The 27650-nt window shown below is 37.5% G+C and overlaps 1 protein-coding gene across 2 annotated transcripts in view; it reads left to right on the top strand.

Annotated features, from left to right (window-relative positions):
- The first annotated feature begins 658 nt into the window (after positions 1–658).
- The window catches only part of LOC103252958 (rab3 GTPase-activating protein catalytic subunit), a 39590-nt gene continuing 12598 nt past the window's right edge, over positions 659–27650 (top strand). For both annotated transcript variants that reach the window (XM_021709358.1, XM_008051525.2), the window contains exons 1-6: positions 659–776; positions 1931–2103; positions 4161–4215; positions 4452–4823; positions 18219–18356; positions 21602–21829. In XM_021709358.1, coding sequence (XP_021565033.1) covers positions 2000–2103; positions 4161–4215; positions 4452–4823; positions 18219–18356; positions 21602–21829 — 897 coding nt within the window. In that variant the 5' untranslated portion in view covers positions 659–776; positions 1931–1999. The remainder of the gene's footprint in view (positions 777–1930; positions 2104–4160; positions 4216–4451; positions 4824–18218; positions 18357–21601; positions 21830–27650) is intronic.

The raw sequence follows: 27650 nt of genomic DNA, 5'->3' as shown, positions 1-27650 counted from the left end.
CTTTCATGCTTATCAATTTGTTATTTATTTCATTCACAGTATCTAACTTACTGTTATCTCAGAGATCAGCTCCTTCCTAGTTTCTTCTTGTGTCTCCTCAATTCTTTTTAGTCTCTCCATTATTGTTTTGATGTCTACATTTGCATTTTGAGACCCTTCATTCTGGGGACTTTTCATTGTTTGTATTCCAAAGTCAATTTTCTCAGTGTCTGCTCTCCCAGGCGGCGTCTGGGAGAGACCCATACTCTTCTTTTGGTTTTTCTTCATTTCTGTAGATTTTTCTCCCTTTACCCCTTTCCCTCCCCCTCTTCAATTCTGTTTTTGAGGGAAGATGGGGTTGCTTTTATTTCTCTTCTGCAATGACCTGTTCTTCCTTATGAGGGTCTTCTGGTTTTGTTCACTTTTCCCTCTGCTTTACAGTCTGTCTATTCAGCAGTTTGCAGTCTTGGTCCGTTCAGAGAATCTCACCAGTTCACCTATGCCGTCGCCATCTTGCCCCGTCTCTCTGTGTATTTTTAAAGAAAAAATTTGAGAGCATTTAGAACCAACTGCTTGATATAATTGAACACTTCTAATTGTTTAGGCAGCAAAACCATTACAGAGTTACATACTGTCTGTCTGATTTATAAAAATCAACAAAATAGGAAATATGGTCTAAAATGTGATTGACTTTCTTTCTTCCCAAGTTCTTATTCCCCGATGCTGCTTCTGAGAAACCATTAGATGGAACTACTTCAACAGACAATAATAATCCTCCATCAGAGAGCGAAGACTATGTAAGTTGATTTGGAGTTTGATATTAAAGTTGTTTAAATGCTGAATTTCTAGAGGTTTGTTATATTTCTAGTTTACTAGCCTAATATCTTTTTATTTTAGAGATCACCTTTGGAATATTGAATGGAGATCGTGGTCTCACTCATGACCTGGTGCAGAACATTGGCATAGCTACATATTTTGAGTAGCAAGAGTTTTTCTGGAAACAATGAAAATATAGCATAAATAGCATAATAGTATGCATGTAGGATATCACTCATTGTAGAGTTTTTGTGAAATCATTATGTTTTGCAGCGGATTCTTCTCTATATTTAAAAGCTAGTTAGTGAGTGGAAAACTCTTTAATGAAGTAAAATGAGATATAATTTTCATGTTCTCCTTGTCCAGGCTTTGAGAAAGTAAGAAATAAGAGAGTTTAAATAACAGATGTAGAGAGATATGTCAAGCTGTTTACAGTAGTTATTGTTAAATAGATTTCGTGAAGTGAGGGAGAAAAGCAGAGGCTTTACATTTTAAATTTGTACAATTCTGATTTGATTTTTTTAATTCAAAAAAGTGATTTTTTTAGAGATGAGGTCTCACTTTGTTCCCCAGGCTGGTGGAGTATAGTGGTGTGATCATAGCTCACTGTAGCACCAAACTCTGGGCTCTAAAAGGATCCTCTCGTCTCAGCCTCCTGAGTAGCTAGGACTGCCGCCACACCTGGCTAATAGTATTAATTTTTGTAGAGATGGTCTTAAACTCCTGGGTTCAAGCAATCCTCCCAATTCAGCCTCCCAAAGCACTGGGATGCTAGGCATGATGACTGTGCCTAGCCTGTTTTTTCTTTTGACAACAAGTATGTACTCATTTTGTAATTGTAATTGGAAGATTTTTAAAACAACACATGAAATTTGGCATACATCTTAAAGATTCCACAGAAGGATTGAAAGCTATAACTTTAACCTCATTAAGCTATGGCTTCATTTCTTAAAATCTTAGTAGAAATTTTGAAAACATGGAACTGCCTAAAAACAATTCATGCCGTACTGTATTAGACATTTGATGAAAAGTTTTGATAGGACAGGTTAATTTTAGTATTAAAATCTCTTCCTACACACTTTTTGAGTATATGTTGCTAACAAGTTTTGCTTTGTTTCTATTTTGTTAAATTTAGAATCTCTACAATCAATTCAAATCTGCACCATCTGACAGTTTAACATACAAATTGGCTTTGTGCCTTTGTATGATCAATTTCTACCATGGAGGGTTGAAAGGAGTGGCACACCTTTGGCAGGAATTTGTTCTTGAAATGCGTTTCAGATGGGAAAACAACTTCCTGATTCCAGGGTAATAATTTCAGTTTTCAGCTGTTTAGATAGAATTTTTGTTTGTTAGCAGGCATTTGACTTTTGTCCCATTAAGTGTCCCCTCCTAGGAAATTTGCCCTAAGAAAGTGGTAAGAAGATTAGGTATGATTTATGTTCAAAATTGTTCCCTACAGCAAATTTATAATAGGAAAAAAAAGGCAAAACAACCTAAATATGAAACATAAAAGAATAGGTAAATCAATTATGCTATATCTCTACAGTGGAAAATTATGGATTTATTACAGATTTTTTCCAAGAATCTTTAATGACAGAAAATGTTCATAATGTTTGTCACAAGGTGGACTATAGTAATGCATATATATAGTACTTTTAATTATGCTGATGTATATGTATAGAGAAAAGATTGAAAAGAAGTATAGCCAAATGCTTACAGTTTTCTGAGGTGTGAAATTATATTTTTATTTTGTTCTTTATACTTTCTTGTATTTTTTAAGTCTTCTGTAATAAATGTGTGCTTTATAATTGCCATTTCATTTGATTATAAAACAGATTTTAGTAAGCATTGTGTGAGTGTTTGTGTGTATGCGCGCATGCGCATGCATGAGTATGTGTCAGAGACTCACTTTTGCCCAGGCTGTAGTGCAGTGGCACGATTTCGGCTTGCTATAACCTCAACCTCCTGGGCTCAGGTAATTCTTCTGCATCAGCCTCCTGAGTAGCAGGGTGCCACCATACCCAGCTAGTTTTTTTATTTCTTGTAGATATAAAAAAACTAAGTTTCACTAAGTTGCCCAGGCTGTTGATATTGTGTAGTTTAGTGGTCAGTTACCCATGCTAAGATAGAAGAGTCATTTTTTTTTTTTTTTTTTGAGTTGGAGTCTCACTCTGTCATCCAGGCTGGAGTGCAGTGGCACGCTCACGGCCATTGCAGCCTCAACCTGCTGGGCTTAGGCAATCCTTCTGCCGCAGCCTTCCAAGTAGCTGGAACTCCATGCATGTGTTACCACACCTGGCTAATTTTTTGATTTATTGTAGAGACGAGGTGTTGCCAAGTTGCCCAGACTGGTCTTGAACCCCTGGGTTCAGGCATTCCTCTCACCTCCACCTTCCAAATTGCTGGAATTACAGGCTTGAGCCACCACACCAGGTGGAGAGTCATTATTATAGGCAATATAAAATGATGATTCATCCAAAAACATTTATTGTTATGTCATTTGCTTGTCTCTCCTCAACTGAATTCTCTCTTGGTTCTAACCAGTTTGCTCTGGAAGCATTTTGAATATGAAGGAGTATCTCCAGCTGATTGTGGAGAACGTAGTGGTCTAGAACTAGAGGCAGTCTGGGTCCCATTGAAATAGAAGTGGACATCTTGATTTTTATAGTGAGAATCCGCTATAAGAATTTAGTACTGAAGACATAGACTGATTTATTTGGTATGGTGTGAAATACTGTATACTAGCTACTTCCTGGGGCGGATTTAGTGATTTTTTTTTCTCATTTTAAGTTTCTTAGTCTGGAAAGTATCACAGATTTGCTGCTATGTTTGGTGTATCTATTATATTTGCTTTTGGTAATTTGTGGACTAGTAGTATAAAATTTTCATTTTTTTTTTTTGAGTTTGAGTCTCACTGTGTCACCCAGGCTGGAGTGCAGTGGCACGCTCACAGCCATCAAAGCCTTGACCAGCTGGGCTCAAGTGATCCTTCCACCTCAGCCTTCCAAATAGCTGGAGCTAGAGGCACACTCCACCATGCCTGGCTAATTTATTTTTTATTTTTATTGTAGAGATGAGTCTCACCAAGTTGCCCAGGCCTGTCTTGAACCCATGGGCTCAGGCAATCCTCTGACCTTGGCCCCCGAAAGTGCTGGGATTATAGGCATGATGCATCACACCCAGCCAATTTTCGTCTTTATAATTATATTAGTTCCTCTTCTGGAACTCAGTTACCTTACCTATAGAAATCCAGTTTTGATGTCTTATCAATATAGCAAAAAGTTATGATAGTATAGAAAATAATCATATATAAAGCAGTTTTACTAAAACTAAGCTTTTTTTCTCCTTACTTTATTTGATAGATTAGCAAGTGGACCCCCAGATCTTAGGTGTTGTTTACTGCATCAGAAACTACAGGTAAAGATTTCCCAATGACACATATAAATGTGGTATTGATTTAATCAAAGATTATTTTAATGCTAAATGTAATAGTGGATTATAGACTATTATCATGCTGTTGTAGATTTCTTATAGTCGCCATAATTTACAAAATCCTGAGAAGTGGAGAATGAAAATTAAATATTCAAGTGGCAGATAGATTTTTATTTTTCTGCAGCTAATTCAACTATAAATATTATTTCTGTTTTCTTAAGATGCTGAATTGTTGTATTGAAAGAAAGAAGGCACGTGATGAAGGGAAAAGGACAAGTACTTCAGATAATGTCACTAATACATATCTGGGGGATGCTGGAAAAGGTGGAGACCAGTTGGGGCCAGATAATCTAAAAGATACAGATAAGGAAAAGGGAGAGGTGGGAAAATCTTGGGATTCCTGGAGTGACAGTGAAGAAGAATTTTTTGAATGCCTAAGTGATACTGAAGAATTTAAAGGAAATGGACAAGAGAGTGGCAAGAAAGGAGGACCTAAGGAGATGGCAAATTTAAAGCCGGAAGGACGGCTCTACCAGCATGGGAAACTTACACTGCTGCATAATGGAGAACCGCTCTACATTCCAGTGACCCAGGTAGGGCACTAGCTCTTTTCATTTTAATTTCTCCTATTGTTTATATACTTCATCCTAGTAGGAAATAGTTGCTATGTAAAAAAAAAAAAAAAAAAGGCTTTATTTAAAGATTTAAGATATGAAGTCTAAATAACTTTTGGGGCTTTTAGGTTTGTCACTTCTGAAACTGAGAAATGTTTTGAAGTTTAAATAGGTAGCATAATAGTTCATCCTATATAAGGTGATCTATTATTTCTTAAGCTGAGTGGTGAATACTCAGAGGTTTGAAAAACAAAATCCAAAAATATGGTGGGGAAAGAACAACAGTAAAAATCCTTCATTTATATGTTTAGTTTTTATCTGTTCAGAAATACAGCTTAAAGCCAATGTACACCATTAGGGTGTAAAACAGCAACAACTCAACAACAGCAGCAACAGGAGGTTTTGTTGGTTTGTTTTTGCTTTAGTAAGATCTAAATACATTTTATTATGAAAATTTCAATCTAGAAAAAGTGAAAGCCACCAGCTACTACTTCAGCTCTCATCTCTTGACATAGCTAACCACTATTATTAGCTTGGTTATGTTTCTTAGACCTGTTCCTACGCATTCATACATCGATACCTAGTTTTATGAACTTTTTACTTTTGTTTTTAAATATGTGCATTAGTGTGCAATTTTAAATATGTGCATTAGTATGCAACTCTTTGTTTAACTTTTGTTTAATATGTCTTGAAGATCTTTTCATGTCTTTAAATGTAGAGCTACTTCATTTCAAGTGCTTCATATTATTCCATGGCATTGAAGAGATGTGGTTTATTTAACCATTCCCCTCTTGATCACAGCGTATGTTATTTACAAGTTAGTTTTTGCTGTTACAAACAGTGCTGCAATGCAGTAGTTTTGTCATATATTGTGTATTCATGTCAGTGTTGTTTTTAAGGAAGATAATGAAAAACATGAATTGCTGTTTAACTTGGATATACAAGTTACTAAATTCCTCTTCAAAAGAGGAATTCTTGCCCCAACTTTCCTTTTTTACTTTCACAAATATTACATGCCAGTCATTGTTCTAGACTTGGAGAATTTAGAAGCAAACTAGACTATAAGGTTCTTGCACTCACAGTACTTATATTTTATTCAGTTTCTTATAAACTACTCAGGAGGCTGAGGCGGAGGAACCGCCTGGGCCTGCAGTGTTGAGGCTGCGGTGAACCATGATCATGCCACTGCACTCCAGCCTGGGGAACAGAGTGAGACCCTTGATTTAAAAAAAAAAAAAAAAAAAACTGCACAATTTTTTATAAACAACTGATATTACCAATCATATACATTTTTGCCAACATGATGGTCGAAAATAGTATCTCAGTGTTTTAGATTGTGTTTCCCTGACTTTTTATGAACCCACACATCCATACGAATTTTAGGATTGTTTTTTCTAATTCTGTGAAAAATGACATTGGTAGTTTGATAGGGATTGTGTTGAATCTGTAGGTTACTTTGGGTAATATGGTCATTTTAACAGTGTTGATTCTACCATGAGCATGGGATGTTTTTCCATATGTTTGTGTCTTCTGCAGTTTCTGTCATCAGTGTTTTGTAGTTTTCTTTGTAGAACTCTTTTACCTCCTTGGTAAGTATATTCTTAGGTATTTTAGGATTTTGGTTGCTATTGTAAATGGAATTGAGTTCTTGATTTGATTCTTAGCTTGGTGGCTATTGGTGTATAGCAGTGCTACTGATTTGTGTGTGTTGATTTTGTATCCTGAAACTTTACTGAATTCATTTATCAAGTCCAAGAGTCTTTTGGTCTCTCAACCAACTCATCTTTGATGAAGCCACCAATAACAACCACTGGGAAAGAAGACCATGTTTAGCAAATGGTTCTGGGAAAATGGGCTGACCACATGCAGAAGAATGCAACTTGACTCCTACCTATCACCATATACAAAAATCAACTTAAAATGGACCAAAGACCTAAACATAAAACCTCAAACTATAAGAATTCTAGAAGAAAACATAGGAAACACCCTTATGCACATTGTAGAAGGCAACAAATTTCTTGGCCAAGTCCCCAAAAGCAAATGCCATAAAAGCTAAGATAGACACATGGGACCTCATCAGACTGAAAAGCTTTTGCACAGCAAAAGAAACCATCAAGAAAGTAAAGAGACAACCCACAGAATGGGAAAAAACATTTGCAATTTATGTATCTGACAAAGGCCTAACATTCAGAATCTATAAGAAACTCAAGTGAAGTAAAAGAAAAAAAAACTAGACTGGTTTTGCCCATTAAAAAGTGGGCAAAGGATACGATTAGGCACTTTTCAAAAGAAGACATATAACAGTCAGCAGATACATGAAAAATTATCTGCTTCACTAATCACTAGAGAAATGCAAATCAAAACTACATTGAGATACCACCTAATTCCACTGAGGTTGGCCATCATTAATAAATCAAAAAATAACAGACACTGGCGTGGGTGTGGAGAAAAGGGAATGCTTCTACACTGTTGGTAGGAGTGCAAACTAGTTCATCCTCTATGGAAAGCTGTGTGGCAATTGATCTTCCATGCAATCCAGTAGTCACTCTCCTGGGAAAATACCTGGAGGAACATTAATTGTTCTCCAAAAGAGATACTTCCTCACACATGTTCATTATTGCACTATTCACAATAGCAAAAACATGGAGCCAACCCTACTGCCTATCAAAAGTGGACTGGATAAAGAAAATGTGATACATATACACAATGGAGTATTACGTGGCCATAAAGAACAAAATCATGGACTTCACAGGAAATTGGATGGAGTTAGAGACCATCATATTTAGTGATCTATCACAAAGAACTGAATACCATGTGTTCTCACTCATAAGTGAGACCTGAACATTAATCACATTAGCACAAGGGAGGGATCAACAGGGCACTGCTGGGGAGGGAGGGAGGGAGGGAAAGAAAGAATGTAACAACAGAAGGGTACCTGGTCCTATGGATGGGGGTGGGGGGAGGGGAAGATAGTGAGGGCCAGTTGAGGGCCTTCATGCAGCCTACTTTGTAGTTAATCCTTACTTGTACCCCACATCTCTATAATAAAATAATGTTTAGCTTTGAAAATTGAATTTATTAAGTCTAGAAGTCTTTTGGAGGAGTCTTTAAAGGGTTTTCTTGGTGTAAGATCGTATTGTCCGCATACAAAGATAGTTTCATTTTTTCTTTTTTAATCTGGATACTCTTCTTTCTCTTGCCTGATTGCTCTGGCTAGGTCTTGCAGTAGTATGTTGAATGGAGTGGTGAAAGTGAGCATCCTTACCCTGTTCCAGTCTGAGGGGGAATGTGTTCAACTTTTCTCCATTCGTGGTGACATTAGCTGTGGGTTTGTTGTATATAGCTTTTATTATTTTAAGGAATGTTTCTTCTATTCCTATTTTGCTGAGGGTTTTTTTTAATCATGAAGGGAGGCTGGATTTTATTAAATGCTTTTTCTGTGTCTATTGAAATTATAATAAGATTTTTGTTTTTAATTCTGTTTATGTGGTAGATCATGCTTATTGACCTGTATATGTATCCATCATTGTATTCCTGAGATAAAACCTACTTGAGCATGGTAGATTATTTTTAATGTGCTGTTGAATGTGGTTTGCTAGTATTTTTGTGAGAACTTTTGCATCTATGTTTATCAGGGATATTGGTCTGTAGTTTTCTTTTTTTGTTGTGACTTTTTCTGGCTTTGGTATTATGATGATACTGACTTTATAGAATGAGTTAGGGAGAATTCTCTCCTTTTCAATCTTGTGGAATAGCTTCAGTAGGATTGGTATGATTTCTTTGAAAGTCTGGTAGAATTCGGCTGTAAGTCTGTAAAAGCCTGGCCTTTTTTTTGGTTAGGATTCTTTTTTTAATCAATATTTTTTATTATGATGTTGTGGGGTACAGCTAAGGGCTAGGTATACAAATATGCTTCAATCAGGCACCCTTGTTGATAAGAGGTGTCGCCCCCTCCCCGGGATTCTTTTAATTACTGTTTTCAATCTTGCTACTTGTTATTGGTCTGTTCAGAGTTTGTTTCTTCTTGATTCAGGGTTCGGGGGTCTGTATGTTCCAAGATTTATTCATTCTTTCTAGATTGTCTAGTTAGTTTGCATAGAGGTGTACATAATAATCTTGGGTGATCATTTGTATTTCTAAGGTATCAGTTGTAATATTTCCATTTTTATTTCTGATTGAGCCAATTAGAGTCTTCTTTCTTCATTTCTTAATGAATCTAGCTAGTGGTTTATCAATTTTTGTTTTATCTTTTCAAAGAACAAACTTTCTGTTTTGTTTATCCTTTTTTGGTTTTGTTTGTTTCATTTAGTTCTGTTCTGATCTTTATTATTTCTTTTCTTCTGCTAACTTTAGGTTTTGTTTGTTCATGTTTTTCTAGTTCCTTGAGGTATGACATTGGGTTGTCAATATGTGATCTTTCAGTCTTTTTAATGAAGGCCTCAAGTTTTATAAATTTTCCTCTGAGCACAGTTTTGGCTGTGTCCTAGAGGTTTTGATAATTTGTGTCATTGTTGTCATTCGTTTCAAGGAATTTAAATTTCCATCTTGATATCATTGTTGACCCGAAGATCACTTAGGAGCAGAATGTTTAATTTCCATGTATTTGTTTGGTATTGTGAGTTCTTCTTGGAGTTAGTTTCTAGTTTTATTCCACCGTGATCTGAGAAGGTGCTTGATAAGTTGTTTCTAATTTATTGAAACTTGATTTGTGGCCTATCACATGGTATATCTTAGAGAATGTCCATGTGCTGATGAAAAAAATGTGTATTCTGCAGTTTTGGGATGAAATGTTCTATAGGTGTCTATTAGGTATTTGGTCTAGGTCCAGTTTAACTCCAGGGTTTTTTTGCCCTGATGATCTGTCTGTTGCTGTCAATGGAGTGTTGAAGTCTCCCACGATTATTATATTGCCATATATCTCTTTTCTTAGGTCTATTAGAATTTGTTTTATAAAGCTGGGAGCTCTGGTGTTGGGTGCATATTTTTAAAAATTGTTATATTTTCTCATTGGGTTGATCCCTTTATCATTATATAATAAGCTTCTTTATTGTTTTTCACTGTTGTTAAAGTCTGTTTTGTCTGATAAAAGAATGACTGTTTCTGCTTGTTTTTGGTTTCTATTTGCCATTACCTTGAGTCTGTAGGAGTCTTGTGTGTTAAGTGGGTCTGTTGAAGGTAGCAGATATTTGAATTGTGCTTTCTTTTTTTTTTTTTAAGTTGGAGTCTCACTCCATCACTTAGGCTGGAGTGCAGTGGCATGCTCATGGCCACCCCAGGGTTGACCTGCTGGGCTCTGGCAATACTTCCATCTCAGCCTTCCAAGTAGCCAGAATTATAGGAGTGCACTACCACGCCCAGCTAATTTTTGATTTATTGTAGAGATGATGTCTTGCCAAGTTGCCCAGGCTGTTCTCGAACCCATGGTCTCAGGCAATCCTCTCACTTTGCCCTCCCAAAGTGCTGGGATTACAGGTTTGAGTCACCGCGCCCGGCTGAATTGTGCTTTCTTATGCTTCTTTCAATCTGTATCTTTTAAGTGGAACATTCAGACCATTTATGGTCGGGATTTATAATGATATGAATGATACTATTTCATATTCATCATGTTGGTTGTTTCCTGTTACTTTTTTTTCTGTATTATGTTAGTATTCTATAAGCCCTGTGAGTTTTATGATTTTCAGTTTCATTCTACTGATGTATTTTGACTTTTTGTTTTAATATTTAGAACTCCCTTGAGTATTTTTTATAGAACCAGCCTACTGGTGACAAATTCCATCAGTCTTTGCTGTCTGAGAAAGACTTTATTTCTCCTTCATTTATGAAAACTAGCTTTGTGAGATTCAGAATCCTTTGCTGACTGGAGGAACTAAAGATAGGCCCTCAATTTGTTCTGGCTCGTAGGGTTTCTGCTGAGAAGTCTGCTGTTAGTCTGAGAGGTTTACTTTTGAAAGTTATTTGATGCTTTTGTCTCACTGCTCTAGGAATTCTTTCCTTCACATTAACTTTGCATATCCTGATGACTATATGCCTTGGGGATGGCCTTTTTTCTGTGAATCTTCCAGGGGTTCTTTGGGCTTCTTGTATATGGATGTTAGAATCTCTGGCAAGGCCAGGGAAATTTTCCTCAATTTTTCCCTCAAATAGGTTTTCCAAGTCTGTTTCTTTCTCTTCTTCTTGAGGAAAACCTGTGATTCTTAGGTTTGGGGTGTTTTGTGGTCCCCAACCTTTTTGGTATTGGGGACCTGTTTCATAAATGACAATTTTTCCATAGACCAGGGTGGGGGGTGGTTTTGGGGTAATTCAAGAGCATTACATTTATTGTGCATTTTTTCTATTATTATTGCATTGTAATATATAATGAAATAATTAAATAACTCACCATTTTGCAGAATCAGTGGGAGCCCTGAGCTTGTTTTACTGCAGCTAGATGGTCCCATCTAGGGGTGATGGGAGACAATGATACCCAAAGTATGTTGCTTATGTCCAGTATATTCTGTAATCTCATTTTGGTTGCTGTCACTGCAGAAAACCCTTCTTCACAAAGATAGGATGTTGGAAAAGGAAGCAGGCTTTTTGTTGCTTTTGTAGCAATCTTAGGATATTCCGCTTTGACTTTAATCCAGAACGTATGGAGATTTGTAGTTGTCTCAAACATACTTTTAAGGCTGTTGTCATTTGCTGTCTCATGCAGTTGATCCACTTCTAGCACAGACAAAGTTGATCACTTGCTTTATTCACAAATGGGGTGCGGATCCAATCCTTCCCAGTTTGGAGGTCTTTTGTGGTTGGAAAGTGTCGCATGAGCTCTTTTGAAAGCTGAGATAGGTGATCATGTACCAGCTGGGTGAAAGAAGGCCCTGGCTCAATCTCTTCCAAAATCTCTGCTAATGTTTGAAACATGTTGAAAACTCGCAATGTTCACTTGTCATCCCTATAATTCCAGTTTGGTTTTGAATGTAGCCACTTTATCTGCCAACTTGAACACATTGCCATTCTCCTCTGAAGTGACAGGTTGAGTTCATTGAGCAGGTTGAATATGTCACATAAGTAAGCAAGTTTTGCAACCCATTCTGTTTCACTGAAATGTGCTGCCAGTGGTGACTGTTTATCTAAGAGAAATCTCTGGAGTGGTTCTTGTAACTCAAAAACTCCGGCTGGTGATCTGTCTTTGGAAAGCCATCTCACTTCTGTATATAAGAGAAGATATGTGTGCTGTGCGTCCATCTCCTCACAGAGCTGCACAAACAGACATAAGTTAAGGACAGGTACTTTAATGTGGTTGATAATTTGAATCACATTCTGCAAAACCTTAAGTTCAGGTGACTTTTTTTTGGCTAGCCAGGAATTCTCTATGAATGACACAGTGCGCAGGCTCACATTCAGAAGCAACCTCTTTGACTCTAGTAGTGAAACCAGAAAGCCATCCAGTCATGGCAGCCACTCCCTCCGTGCATATACCAACACAAAATGACCAATTCGGTTTTTCTGATATGTAATCATTCAAAGACTAGAATAGTTTTGCAGCTGTGGTATTGGTTGGCAACGAAGGTGCACATAACATGTCCTCATGCACATCCTCCTGAAAAATATAACACACAAAAACACGCATTGTTGCCTTGTTGTTAATATTAGTAAACTCATCAACCTGGATTGCATACTACGCTGATTCATTAATCCTCTCTAACAATTGTGCCTCAGTGTTCTCTGTTTTTTCATCAGTTTGTCTAGTTATGGTGTCAGCTGAAAGAGGAACATGTGCCACTGTTTGAACTGCAGCTGCTCCTAAAAGTTCACAGCATATGTCCTTAGCAGTAGGCAGGATCAGTTCTTCACCAACATTAAAGGACTTCTTAGCTTTAGCAATGCAGTTAGCCTCTAAGAATGATGCTCTCAGAGGAGACACTTTTGATGAAGTGATGGCCTTCAGTAATTGTTTCTGTTCTTTGTGTCCCGTTTTTTCCTTTTGAGAAATTCAAAAGGCTTCTTTTAATGCAGGGTGCTTGTTCTCCAAGGTTGTATAATTTACTAGATTAGGTTTTTTTGTTTGATAGGCCTTTTGCTATTTGCTTTATTATATCTTTTTAATAGTAAACTAGATTTTAGGGTTTTCATTGTTAAATTTTGGTATTAGGCCAGAATCTTCTAATGCTAGAAATCAAGTATATGCTTTTTGTAATCTTGTTGTGGAGAAGGCAGTTGATAGTAAGGTCTTGTGTAGGCTTGGGTTTTGGGATCCAGCAGAACTAGATTTATATTCTGACACCACCATTAATTAACATTATTGTTAAAACAAGCCATATTTCCCTTCTGAGCTTTTGTTTTTCTCATTTAAGAAAATTAGTTTACATTTTGGAATAACACATGTATTTTATGTGTGTGAATTCTTTTAGTGTAATTATTTTGAGATTTACACAAATTGTATGTATTAATAGTTCATAGGTTTTTATTGCTTCCTAATTTTTCCTGGCATGGATATAACAGTTTATCTGTTTCGCTCTTGATAGACATTCCAAAAATGGGCATAAATAAAATTTTAAGGGTGATGGATATACTCATTATCTTGATTGTAAGATTATTTCATGGGTCTATACATATATGAATACTTACGAAGTGTAGCCTTTAAATTATTGTATACTAACCCATATAAATGGTACTCATTTCCATAACGGTTTTGTTTTTGTTAAGATTAGGTTATTTTTTATTTTGTAAATTTCTGTTTCTGTTAACAGTATATTCTGGGTATTCTTCTGCCTGGATAGTTATTGATTATATTCATACTTTGTTCAATTTTCCATTGAATAAAAGTGCCACCATTTATTCAATCACGTGAAAAAAAATAAATTATTGTATGCTGATTATATTTCAAAAAAACTATTTAAAAAGTTGTTTTTTAAAACAATGGCAGAGTGGCTCAAGGCTGAGGTGAGAGGATTGCCTGAGCTCAGGGGTTCGAGACCAGCCTGGACAACTTGGTGAAACCTTGTCTCTACAATAAATCAAAAAATAAGTCAGGTGTGATAGCACGGACCTGTAGTTCCAGCTACTTGGAAGACTGAGAGAGAAGGATCACCTGAGCCTAGCAGGTTGAGGCGGCAGTGGCCGTGTGTGCCACACTGCATTCTAGCCTGGGTGATAGAGTGAGACTCTGACTCAAAAAAAAAAAAAGTTGTCATATATAATCAGTCCTTCACAAGGAGAAAAAAAAAAATGAAAGTATTTTTGTTCTAAGATATCTGCAGTTTAAAAACTCTACCTATTTGTTTAATAAATAAATGTTACACTCTTTTTTTAAAAAATTGAGTTGGAGTCTCACTCTGTTGCCCAGGCTGGAGTGCAGTGGCATACTCACAGCCAACGCAGCCTTGACCTGCTGGGCTCAGGTGATCCTTCTGCCTCAGCCTTCCAAGTAGCTGGAACTATAGGCGCATGTGACCACGCACAAGTAATTTTTTGATTTATTGTAGAGATGAGGTGTCGCCAAGTTGCCCAGGCTGGTCTCGAACCCCTGGGCTCAGGTAATCTCTCGGCTCAGCCTCCCAAAGTGCTGAGATAACAGACTTGAGCCACCACACCCGGCAAAATATCCGGTTCTTAAAAGGCAATAATAGTTTGTATTACTCTGGTTTGTTTAGAACTAAATCACATATCATATTTGAAAGCACTTGGCATGTAAGTGTTCAGCAAAGTTTATTTTTTTTGTATCCTTTCTGCTTCCAGATTTAATTAATAGTAGTCATTCTTAATTTTATTGAGCTAATTGCATATTTGGTTCTTTAGTTTCCCTTATTAATAAAGAGTGAGAAACTTCTTCTGGAAGCTCAGATATTCTCTTCCTTGAAATAAAAATAATACTTTTAAATTTAGTACTTATTTTTCTACAAAAGCCTCTGCTCCCTCATTTATTTCACATGCTTGAATTTTCGTATTTGAATTTATAGTCAAACTGAATTGACTTATTCGTCTTTTAATTTGCATCTCATGTCTTTAGAAACTAATTTTTATATTTTAACCTTATGCAGATCTAGGCAAATTTTTGGTCCATTTTAATTTCCTAAAGATTAATTTTATTTGAATTATAATCATTATAAATATACTTGGATGAAATGGTTAAAATTCAGTATTGTCCCAGTTGAAACCAATACAATTTCAAGCTTTAGGAGTTAGCTTAAAATGTGCCATAATCAGTTGCCCACTTCACCAAAAAATAGTAAGACTTTATATAGGTCCTTGCTTTGTAAGAATTCAGATACAATCTGAGTTACATTCATGTAGACTTAGATCAACCTAAAATTTATGACTAGAAAATCTTAACTACTTTACTCAGTATTCTAGAGCCAGGAATAGAATAAAAATCTGTGACGAATCTGTTAGAGCAGTAATCCTTAGCCAGTGAATCGGATCTAAGCTGGTAGTTTTTAAAGTTAGCATTAAACAGATGTCCGGGGTTTCCTTCAGTTTGCTTCTTGGTAGTTTTGCCACTTGGTGATCTTGAGCAAGGTGCTTTATCTCTGCACCTTGGTTTTATCACTTGTATGATGGGGACCCAAAAATATTGGAATTATTTTGGGGAGGGTGGGCTCCTTGTAATCCAAGCTTCCCATGCTGGGTAAGTGTACCAGCTAGCATTGTGAGATGCTGCATTTGGCTTTAATGATTGTTTTTGTTTGTTTGTTTGTTTGTTTGTTTGAGGTTCTTTCATTGCATTGCCCATTTCATGATGAGTGATTTAAGAAGACACCTGCCCGTACCATGCTGAGTGCTCAGCAGTTTTTGACCAAAACCAGCATGACCCCCATGCCCCTCCCTCCCTATTTACCCTATCTCTCTCAAAGCAGCTTTTTTTGTGTGTCCCTGGATTTAAAAAGTCCTACAAGGGAAACATTTTGCCAATGTGGAAGAGGTGAAACAAAAAACGGCAGAAGCACTAAAAGGCATCAAAACTGACAAGTTCAAAAACTCTTTTTGAGCAGTGGAAAAAGTGTCTTGATAGGTGTATTGCATCAGATGGAGAGTGCTTTGAAGGTGACTGAAGTTTAACCGTAGAACAATAAATACACATAGCTGGGCTCGGTGGCTCAGCCTGTAATCCTGCGCCTTGGGAGGCTGAGGTGAGTGGATTGCCTGAGCCTGCGGGTTTGAGACCTGCCTGGGCAGCGAGACCTCATCTTTACAATAAATCAGAAAATTAGCCGGATGTGGTAGCACACACCTGTAGTTCCAGCTACTTGGAAGGCTGAGGCGGAAGGATCACCGGAGCCCAGTAGGTCGAGGCTGCGGTGGCCGGGAATGGCCACTGCACTCCAGTCTGGGTGACAGAGTAAGACTCCAACTTAAAAAAAAAAAAGAATAAATACATAAATTTTTATAAATAAATTCTGGTTTTTTGGGGGGGTTCCTCCTTGTAAATGCCCTGACTTCTCTAAGTGACCACATGAGTTCATGTATATGAGAAAGTTTGGGGCATATTCATAAATAGCACATATGAAAACACATGGTTCTCATTCTGCTTGCTGCTTGTTCTCCTCTTTATCATGTTCTTCTTTGCTTACAGATGGCTGAGATTTCCAGGTGGGAGAGGTGGTCAGTGTCCTCTCAATATCCCCTTCCTTCCCTTCCATCTTGTGATTTCAGGGTTATAGGCCAATGAAAAGTAGCTCCTTTTTAATAGAAGGAATGAAGACCTCTGCTCTAGAGTGTACTGCTTCATCATATAATTTGTGAACTCGACTGAGATATTTTGATAAACATACTTTCCTGTAGTGAAAGAGAGAGTATGAAGCTTATAAGCTAAGTATTAATGGCTAGTATGTATTGAGCGTCTGCCAGGATTTTTTATTCTTTACCACAGTGAGTCACAGGAAGGTTAAGTGGTTGCCCAAGGTCACAAAGGTGGGATTTAAACACAGTCATATTGTTTCTGGAGCCCAAGGTCTTAACTAGTATACCATACTGCTTTACTGATTATTATTCAACCTTAAGCATCAGAGTAAGACTCTCCTTGGTACTTGCCAGGTAATTAAAAGTGATGCTTGTTCATTGTAGAGAGAAGAAAACAAAAACTAAATTCCATAACTGGAGATGATCGCTACAATCTCCCAGTTTTTTCTTTATCAAACCAGTCCCAATTCTTACAATAAAAACCTTGTTGAGAATGGAAACAACAGACATGGCCCTGCTAAAGGAGGGAATGAGGGAAATAAGAAATATACAATCACTCACTTGGTACCATGTTCATTCATCACTGGGCGCTGGGGGCAGCGGGGAGAGGGCTTGTTAGAAGCTCAGACCTCCTATTCACGAAATATATCTGTGTGACAAATCTTCACACAATTTCCATAATTTTAAAATAAAGTAAAAACCTTGTTGCAGCTAGTGAAAACCAGAGTTTATGTATAATAAATTGTGTATTTATTCTTCCATGTTTAAACTAGTCACCTTCAAAGTACTCTTCATTTGGTGCAAGATACCTATGGAGACACTTTTTCTACTGTCTGAAACAGTTTTCGATCTTGTCAATTTTGATTACTTTTAGTGCTTCTGCCATTTTGGCTTCACCTCTTCCACATAAGCAAAACATTTCCCTTTGAGGATTGTTTTTCCTCTGGGAAAACAAACAGGAAAAAAAGGTTACTCCAGGCGAGATTGGGCGAATAGGGATGATGGGGTGCAGGAGTCGTGCTGGTTTGGGTCAAAAACTACTGAACCCTCAGTGCAGTGTGGGCAGGTGCGTTGTCATGGGGGGAGAACCAATCACCTGTCTGCCACACTTGGGACTTTTCTTCTGCAAACCATGATGCAACCCTCTCCAAACTTCCAGATAACAATGTTGGGTGAGGATTTGCTCCAGAGGAACAAATTCCAAGTACACTACAAGGGACTCACCCTCCGAAAGATCATTTTGGTTTTTTTTTTAGTGGGGGAGCCCTCACATATAAAAATATCATTAGTGGCACTTCATTTCTTATTTTTTCTTTTCTTTCTTTTTTTTTTTTTGAGTCAAACTCAAACAGTCCTCCCGCCTTGACCTTTCTAAGTGCTGGTATTACAGAGATGAGCTACCATGCCCGGCCCATTTCTTTATCATTAATAGGCTGGAAAATGTAGTTCCGTGGACCCTTTTAGCTGTAAATTCTTACAAAGCGAAACATGGCAATCTTATCTGTGAGGGGGGAGGCCTAAAATTCATATTTATTTTTCTTAATTTGTTACTTTTTAAATGTAGGTTCTAAAATACTTGTGCATTTCTCTGAATTTTTAAAAATACATATCTTGTGACTGTTACAGCTGAAACGATTGTTGTCTTTATTCTATTTTTATAGCACTGCTTTGTCTAAAAAGGGCTGTTCGTGAGCTTTGTCCTTTTGTGCTTCGCAGGAACCAGCACCTATGACAGAAGATCTGCTAGAAGAGCAGTCTGAGGTTTTAGCTAAATTAGGTACATCTGCAGAAGGGGCTCACCTCCGAGCACGCATGCAGAGTGCCTGTCTGCTCTCAGATATGGAGTCTTTTAAGGTGGGTCACAATTTCAGAGCCCTGGGGTCTATTTGGAGCTATTCTGGGATGAAACTGTGAAAGTTACTCTGTAAAGTGGTATGAAGGCTTGAATGTCTTTTTGTTAAATGTTGGATTTCATTAGTAGTTATAACACCCTGCCACCATTCCCTAAAGGACATAGTCATACTTGTTCCTTAAGTTTTAAAAAAGAAAAGTACCAATCTGTTATTAATAGTTGAAAATTGAGAATTGAATTATTTCTGTATGTGTATTGGGATGCTTTTTTCCTTTGTGTGTGTTCAGCCAATTTAATGCAAGGCGTTTAGGAAACCCTTAAGATTTAATGTGGGTCGCTTCACTCAACAGACTTTTGAGTGCCTACTGTGTGCCTTGTACTATGATTAGATGAGTAAGAAATACAGTGCTTAACCTCAGTTACAGTCTAGTGGGGTTATACGGGGAGATATGTAAAGAATTATCATATGATGAGTTATCTTATGAAGACAGGATCAAAAAGACTGACACTGCTGAGTGAGTCTCGAGAGGTTTCTCAGACAAGACACTGGTTAGGATGAATAGGCATATTCCATATGAAGAAGAATCTTTTAGGCTTAGATGTAGGCCTGTATCCAAAACATACAGGATTCAAGGAATGGTGGACATTTGACTTATTAGCTTAAAAACCAGGAATGAAGAAGTTTTTGGAATTATTTATTCTTGAAAGCAAAGGCAAGTCCATGTATATTTTAAAAACTCCACTTGGGTAGCCCAGTGGGCCACTGGGCTTCCTTTTCTACTGCTTATACTCTGAACTGTCTTCTAGGCCCAGACCTTCTTCCTTAGCCTGTGGTAGCCTTCAGCTTCCCAATCCAGAGCCCCTGCTTCTGTGCTATGTAGGCCAGCCTGAGCTTGATTTTTCTTTTTTTTTTTTTTGAGTTGGAGTCTCACTCTGTCGCCCAGACTGGAGTGCAGTGGCCGCTCCCGGCCACCGCAGCCTTGGCCTGCTAGGCTCTGGCGATCCTTCCGCCTCAGCCTTCCGAGTAACCAGAATTAGAGGCATGCGCCACCACGCCCGGCTGATTTTTTTACTTGTTGTAGGGATGACGTCTCGCTGCCCAGGTGGGTCTCGAACCCGTGGGCTCAGGCAGTTCACACACCGCAGCCTCCCAAAGGCACGGGATTACAGGCTGAGCCACCGAGCCCGGCTAAGGGAGCCTTTTATTCCCTGCTTATTTTATGTGTCTTTACCAAAAGGAAAAGTCTTCAGTAAACCTCTTAAGAGCTATCTGTTTTCCTTGGAGACTAAAAAGATACAGAAAATCTGTGAGTTATTTTCTGCCATGTGACAAAAGACATATATTGCTTTAAAACAAATAGTTTGTACAGGGCTTAAAGAGAAACCAGTTGGCTCTCAGGGCACATGTCAAACCAAAAAGGTGGAGAAGGGAATTGGCATAGGGTGTGTGTGCACAGCAGGAAATACCAGCCACCACAGCAGTTATTTTCCATCTGACGTATCGTTACTTTCATAGTCATCTTTTCCTGTCCTGCTACAGTGTCTTTGCAGAGGCATGTGCAGGAAGAGATTCCAAATGGGAACTGTGAAAGATTTTTCCTATAGAAACATACTGGTCCCTTATGGTAAGATTCCATATAGCTCCTTTAACACTGTGCTTCAGCAAAATGTGGTTTATTAGACTTTTTTAGACTTACCTGGGTACCTACAAATCTTTAATTTTCATTATTTTAATCAGAAAATAGATTGTAATTTAAATGCCACATTACACATCTCCTATGTAGGAATCCGATAATATGTTTAAGGGCATATGTAATTACTCTAAAATAGATATAGTTGTCTTTACCTTTTTGTATAGGGATGACTTAGTATTAGGGGCCCTTGAGAGAGTCCCCAGAGCATCAGATAAATGGTCATATATTCCTGAGCTACCTACACCCCACGATTCCAGAAGGACAGGGTGCGTTCTGGAGCATGCCTTTGTGGTACAAACCTTGAACAATTTAAAAAAAAAAAGTTGTAATCGAAGTGTGCCTTGACCCTTCCTGGTAGCTGTGTGTCCAGCCTGGTATAGTAAGGACAACCAGAAGGAAGACTCCTGGTGTGAAATGTCTTTCTTTAATATAATCTATAATGCCTAAGTTGAATGTTATTTTCTCTTGAAGTTTGATCTCATTACTCAAGGCCTATCTCTCTAGTTTCCTAAGATGTTTTCACGTGGGTGTGGTGTTGCCTGGTTAAGATCCAAATCTTGGTACATGAATTTTGCATCACTGAGTGTCACGAGGTAATCTTGACCCACTGCAGTTCACAGCAGTTCTTTGTTGTCATGGACCATGTCATAACCCTTAGAAGTTTATGTTGTTGACAGTCAGTGGTTCTTCCTCTGATTCCTCAACCCCCCTCAGGAGGATTTCCTAAAATGATAGAGATAGTCAAGTCATTGAACCCAGTGAGAAGAAACTGTCTTACTTAAGACAGACCATTCTCGTCATGTTGGTTTTCATGCCCATCCAGTAATGCCCTCTACTAGTACCTTACTGGAACTTTTGCAGAAAGACCTCCATGCCTTACCATTAACACTGTGAAGCCTCTTTGTTTTTCAGGCTTGAAAGTGGAATCATGGAAAGATTTTTGGCATGGCTCGTCATTAATTCTATAGAATTATTTACTGACTAAAACTTTAATCACTTTGGATCTAGAAGCCTGAAAAATAGTAGTTGGAATTCCAAGTCCTTAACAGCACAAAACCAATTAATATGATGGAAATTGGTTAAATAAAGAACAAGAATTTGATAACTGAATAGAACATTTTTGCAGTTAGCTGGTATTTACTGCAGTATCAATATTGATGTATTGAAGACAAGAAGAACAGAACTTTTCCATTACTGTATTATTCTGATCATGCTGCATATTATTTAATTTAGTTGACATGAGCTTATTTGCTGTTTTCTAAGTATCAACTGGTTATCATACTATAATTTTAAACTAAGTTATGTAACATATAATCTGTTTAAGAAAATGATTTTCACTTTAAGTTTTTATTTCCAAATTCATCGAGTGAACTGTTTTCTTTTTCTTTAAAACAGAAATAATGAACATAAAGTGCTTTTGGTACTTTAACCTCCTAACCTTCTTTGAAAGTGACACCCAGATAGGCTTTTTGTGAAAATATGATTTTACAAGCAGACTTACTAATAACTGTTGATTTTTATTTGATTCTGCTTAATTTTTTGGCTTATTTTAGGCAGCTAATCCAGGTTGTTTTCTAGAAGATTTTGTGAGATGGTATTCACCTCGGGATTATGTTGAAGAGGAGGTGATTGATGGGAAGGGCAACGTAGTGCTGAAGGGAGAGTTGAGCGCTCGAATGAAGATTCCAAGCAATATGTGGGTAGAAGCCTGGGAAACAGCGAAGCCAATTCCTGCTAGAAGGCAAAGGAGACTCTTTGATGATACGCGGGAAGCAGAAAAGGTAATTGAGATTTGGGTCTCTAATACTAGACTGCTAATTATGGTTCTAATCGTTTAGAAACTATCATAGACATGAAAGCTTTGGACACACTTGAGAAGCAAAGCATTGAAATTCAATGAGCCTTTTATATATCTAGTATTCACATTTAGGATTTTAGAGCTAATTGCAAATAGGCAAAAAAAAAAAAAAAGACATGCGTACTTTATGCAAACTGCTTACCACTGAACTGTCTCACAGTACATGTTAAAAGCATTAAAAATGTCCTTTGACCTGGCAGTTCTACTACCAAAACATTTATTAAGGAAATAATGAGAAATAATACAATGACCTATTTATTTGAATGATGTTCAACAAAATTCTTAAGTAAAAAAGTAGAAACAACCAAAGTTTACAACAATAGGGTCTTGGTTCAATAAATCATGGTATATCCAGCTAGTGAACTGCTTTGTAACTATTAAAAAACATTTGTAAGTGTTGAGAATAGTGGCACCTGCTTGATGTCAAATTGTCTTACATACCCTCCTGCTCCCACCATTCTCCCCAAAACCCCATGAAATCAGTAAGTAGAGTAAATAAATCCATGCATTCAGCATTACTAGGAGGTAGAGATTACAGTGACCTTCAAATTAACAGCAAGTAGAGAAATAAGCAAAATTTCTGTGGCGCTCCCACTGCTGTAAGCCTGTGGGTGTAGAGGATGGGGGAAGAGAAAGAAAACAAGCCGAGAGAAACAGAGGACTTAGACGAAGCACAAAGTCACACCAGAAAGAGAGTTTAACACCGTGTGTTAAAATACTGAACACAGGTAGGGCTTCCTCATTCACAGCGTTGGCTACAGGGAAGGGGCTTGAATGTAAATAGGACTAGAAGTAGAGCCTTGGAGAAAATCAGATAATTCAGAGAAGGAATGATGCTCCTTAGCAATGATGGGAAAGAAGGAAATAAAGGGGAAGATGAATGTTTCTGCAGAAATGAAAAACAGACAATACAGCTAATCTTCCCATCCCCCGTATCCATTAAAGAAGTGTCAGAAAAGAGAGCCCCTTCAAACTGTCTTCGATATTACTAGTTATAGAAGAGAACAGACCACATTCATACAAAACTACGTCACAGAACAGAAAATGCAAAGTAGATTATTTCAACCAATGAAAATATTTCCCAGAAAGTCCACCACAAAGCAGAAGAAATTGTAACATAACACTCCAAACTGAATCAGATATCCTCAAATAATTATGAGGATATGAAAAACCCATGTTTAATCAGAAATACTAAAACCAAAACTAAAAATGGACGAAAAACCCCCACAGAGAAATGAAACCACAGGAAAATAAATGATTTAACTCAGGATAGAAGTAGAAGAAAAAACAACTATATCAAAAATAAGACTAAGTTGCAAGGAGCCCAAGAGAGAATAGATTTACATTTAAGTTTAATAAAAGGTATTAAAGAAAAATGGGAAAATAGTCAAGAGAAAGAAAATGAGATAAAGGAGTTGGGGAGAAAGTAGTAGAAATAGAAGATAAGAAAGGTAGGAATAATATTTATTTGTTTCTTTGAAAAAGAAAAATTGGAACATTAAAATAGAACTAATACAATCACATGTGACATAGCAAAGGGCTATGTTCTGAGATATTCATCATTTGGCGATTTTGACATTGTATGACCATCATAGAGTATACTTACACAAACCTAGGTAGTATAGCTCACTACACACCTGGGCTATAAAATTATAGGGACAAAAATCTTCTGTTTAATAGTGCTTGGTGAAAGGAGAAATACAAAGTGAAATTACAGAATTTCTGAAAAACAGTGATATTGAAAACACTAGAGGATATACAGTACTTAAGAACTGATCAAATGACAAGTCACAGCCCCATACACCTATGTTAGTCAAAACAAAAGAATGGAAATAAGTGACTTTTATTCCTGGTTGAAAATCCTAGAAAAAGCTCAGGTCAGCACTTTGGGTGGCTGAGGCGAGAGGATTGCCTGAGCCCATGGGTTTGAGACCAACCTGGGCAAATTGGCAAGACCTCATCTCTACAATAAATAAAAAAGTTAGCTGGGTGTGGTGGCGCACACCTGTAGTTCCAGCTACTTGGGAGGCTGAGGCAGAAGGATCACCTGAGCCCAAACAGATCAGAGCTGTGGTAGCCATGAGTGTCACTGCACTGGGTGACGGAATGAGTCTCTGACTCAAAAGAAAAAAATAAAACCAAAAAAACCTAAAAAAAGAACAACAAAGTAAAATCAAAAGAAAAAAAGGAAGGAAATAAAGATAAAAAGAGAAGGTAATGAAGTAGAGAACAGAAAAACAGATCAAACTAATAAGTTAAATCTTGTTCTTTTAAAATTAACAGAATAGATGAGCTACCAGTCAAAGGAAAAGCAAGGACGTACAAAATAAGAAATGACAAAATGGGCAAATTACTACAAATACAGACGAAATTCTTTTTTATTTTTTTTTTTAAAACAGCACTTTGTACATCTCTGTATATATAAATTTGAAAACTAAGTTGATTTGTACAATTTCTTAGGATAACTCCTACCAGAAATTTAGTTTCTAGCAAAACTAACTCCAGTAAAGACAGAAAGTGTAGGTGAGGCTTAGTGGCTCAGCCTGTAATCGCAGCACATGGGGAGGCCGAGGCAAGTGGATTGCATGAGCCTGTGGCTTCGAGACCAGCCTGGGCAACTTGGCAAGATCTCGTCTCTACAATAAATTTTAAAAAATTAGCCAGGTGTGGTAGCGTGCGCTTGTAGTTTCAGTTACTTGGAAGGCTGAGGTGGAAGGATCGCCAGAGCCCAGCAGGTCGATGCTGGGGTGGCCGTGAGTGTGCCATTGCACTCTAGCCTGGGTGACAGAGTGAGACTCCAACTCAAAAAAAAAAAAAAAAGACAGAAAGCATAAACAGACCAATTTCCTTAGAGACAGTTCGAAACTACCACATAAAAAAACACCAAACCCTGAGGGTTTCACAGAAAATTTCAACTAAATATCCAGCAGCCATATAGCCCCAGTGCTACACAGATTATTGCAACACAGCAATTGCAGGAAATTTTCCAAAATCTTTTAATGAAGCAACTATAACATTGGTACTTAAACCTGATAAAGATATCATGTTTTTATTTTTATTTATTTATTTTTAAAATTTTTATTTTAGAGATGTGGAGTACAATTCAGGGTTGGGTATACAAATGGTCTTGTACAAGTAAATTTTGGGCTTCACTTTGATCCCCACTTCACCTGGTTTGAGATCAGGTCCCCTTATTGATGAAGTATGCCCCATGCTCCCTCCCCCGGCAGTATTCCACTACTACCAATCCCTTTCCTATAGTATTGTGATAATTGTTCAGGGTCTGCTTATGAGTGAGAATATGTGGTACACAGTTCTTTGTTTCTGTAATAGATCACTGAGTATTATGACACCATATTTTTTAAATAACAGACCAGTAATATCTAAGAAATTTAGTGCAAAAATCCTAGGTGAACAGACTGCAATACTACTTTAAGAAAATAATACATGTCGACTAAATTTGAGGATGATTATTTAGAAGTCTGTTTATATAATCCACTTCATTAACAGGTTTAAGCAGAAAATTTTATTAACTTCATATGTGCTGAAAAAGCCTTTGCTAAATGTAGTCAAAACTCTTGAGAAAACATATAGAAACCTCAGTCTTAAACATAGCCTCTTTTTTTTTTAGTGTGCTTAATTTTTTTTTTCTTAATAATCAATATTTTTTATTATGATATTGTGGGGTACATTTAAGGGTTAGTTCCAGGTTCTTGCTATTGTGAACAATGCTGCGATAAACATTCATATGCAGGTATCTTTTTGATAGAGTGATTTGAGTTCTTCAGGGTATATTCCCAGTAGGGGGATTGCACTCTTAATGGGGGAAGCCCTAGAGGTCACTCAGGTCAGGAACAAGGATGCTCAATAACTCCACTGCTGTGAAACATTACTCTGGAGGTATTAGCCAATGTAAGTAGACAAGAGAAAACAGAAGAATAGGTGTTGAAAAGAAGAAAGAACTCTGCAGATCATATGGCAGCTGGAAAATGTGGAAAATTAGTGATAAGACTAATCAAACAAAAGAATTCTGCAAGGCAGCAGTATACATATAGTAAATATACAATAATCAGTAACATCCATATATACAAATAATAACCATTCAGATAATGTAAATTAAATTCTTTTCATTATAATAGGAAAAGAAAATACAAATAAACATAATAAAATGTTTGAGATCTGAACAAAGAAAAAGACAATAAAACACACTTGAACAATAGAAAGCTATCCCTTGTTCTTGTTTTAGGAAGTCTCAACCTCATCAGGGTCTTTCTCCTAATTGCATTCCCAATAAAAAGACAAAAGGTAGCCGGGCTCGGTGCCTCAAGTCTGTAATCCCAGCACTTTGGGAGGCCGAGGTGAGTGAATTGCCTGAGCCCATGGGTTTGAGGCCAGCCTGGGCAACTTGGCGAGACCTTGTCTCTACACTAAATCAAAAATTAGCTGGGCATGGTAGCGCATACCTGTAGTTCGGGCTATCTGGAAGGCTGAGGTAAAAGGATCGCCGGAGCCCAGCAGGTTGAGGCTGCGGTGTCTGTGAGTGTGCCACTGCACTCCAACCTGGGCGACAGAGTGAGATTCAGACTCAAAAAAAAAAAGAAAAACCAAAGGCTTTATTATGGAGCCAGAAGTTGATACTGAAGTTCGTATGGAAAAATAAACATGTAATCTGAGGACTCGGGGGCACTGGGGAGGACATGGGGAGTGACTGCTAATGGGTTTCTTTTAAGAGTAATGAAAATATTCTAGAGTTGATGGAGGATTTGGTTGTACAACTGTGAATATGCCCCAAACTATTAAATTATACACTGTCAATGGATGAATTGTTATTTTTAAAAAGCATGCATGGGCTGGACACTGTTCCTCATGCCTGTAATCCCAGCACTGTGGAAGGAAGAGATGGGAGGCCTGTTTGGAGCCAGGAGTTGGAGGCACCTGTGAACTATGCTTGTGCCACTGCATTCTAGCCTGGGTGGCAGATTGAGACTCTGTCTTCAACAACAACAACAAAGCATGCAATAGTAGCTGAGACCCAAAAAGAAAAGCTATTTTGGGGGGAAGGGAAGTAGTCCTACCAGCTATTAAAGCGTAATACCAAGCCCTTATGTTTAAATAATGAGATAATGGCACTTAAATAGCCCAGTGAGACAGACTAGAAAGTCCTTAAATACCTGTAGAAATCTGATATATGATAAAGATGTAGGTATCTCAAGTCACTGGTGTAGAGATGGCCTTTATAAAAACGGTGTTGGGATAACTGGGTAGTCATTTGGCAAAAGATAAAATCAGTTCTTTCTCATTCTATACTCAAGAATGGATTGAGATGATACCATACAAATACTAGGAGAAAACACTGATGAATTTTTTTGTAAGCTGGATATAGGGAAAGGCTTTGTAATCAGGACTCAAAATCCAGGTGTAATTTAAAATTTGATGGTGTAAATATAGAAAAACTTTTGCATGCCAAAAAGAAAAATAAGTAAAGTTAAAAGGCAAATGATATACTGGGAGAAATATGTTAACTGGGACAAATATATGTATCACAGATAAAGGGCCAAAATGCTACAGGAAAATGGGGAAGAGAAATGAGTAGATAGTTTATCATATAAAGATAATTACCTGGACGGGTGCAGTGGCTCATACTTTTCACCCTAGCACTTTGGGGAGGCTGAGGCAAGAGGACTGCTTGAGCCCAGGAGTTCGAAACCAGCCTGAGCAACATAGAAGGCCTCATCTCCACCAAA

Source organism: Carlito syrichta, unplaced genomic scaffold (genome assembly GCF_000164805.1).
Source record: "Carlito syrichta isolate Samal-C Ts95f unplaced genomic scaffold, Tarsius_syrichta-2.0.1 Scaffold185600, whole genome shotgun sequence".
Lineage (NCBI taxonomy): Eukaryota > Metazoa > Chordata > Mammalia > Primates > Tarsiidae > Carlito > Carlito syrichta.
Note: the sequence above shows the minus strand (reverse complement) of the source record. Positions and strands in the feature narration are given on the sequence as shown.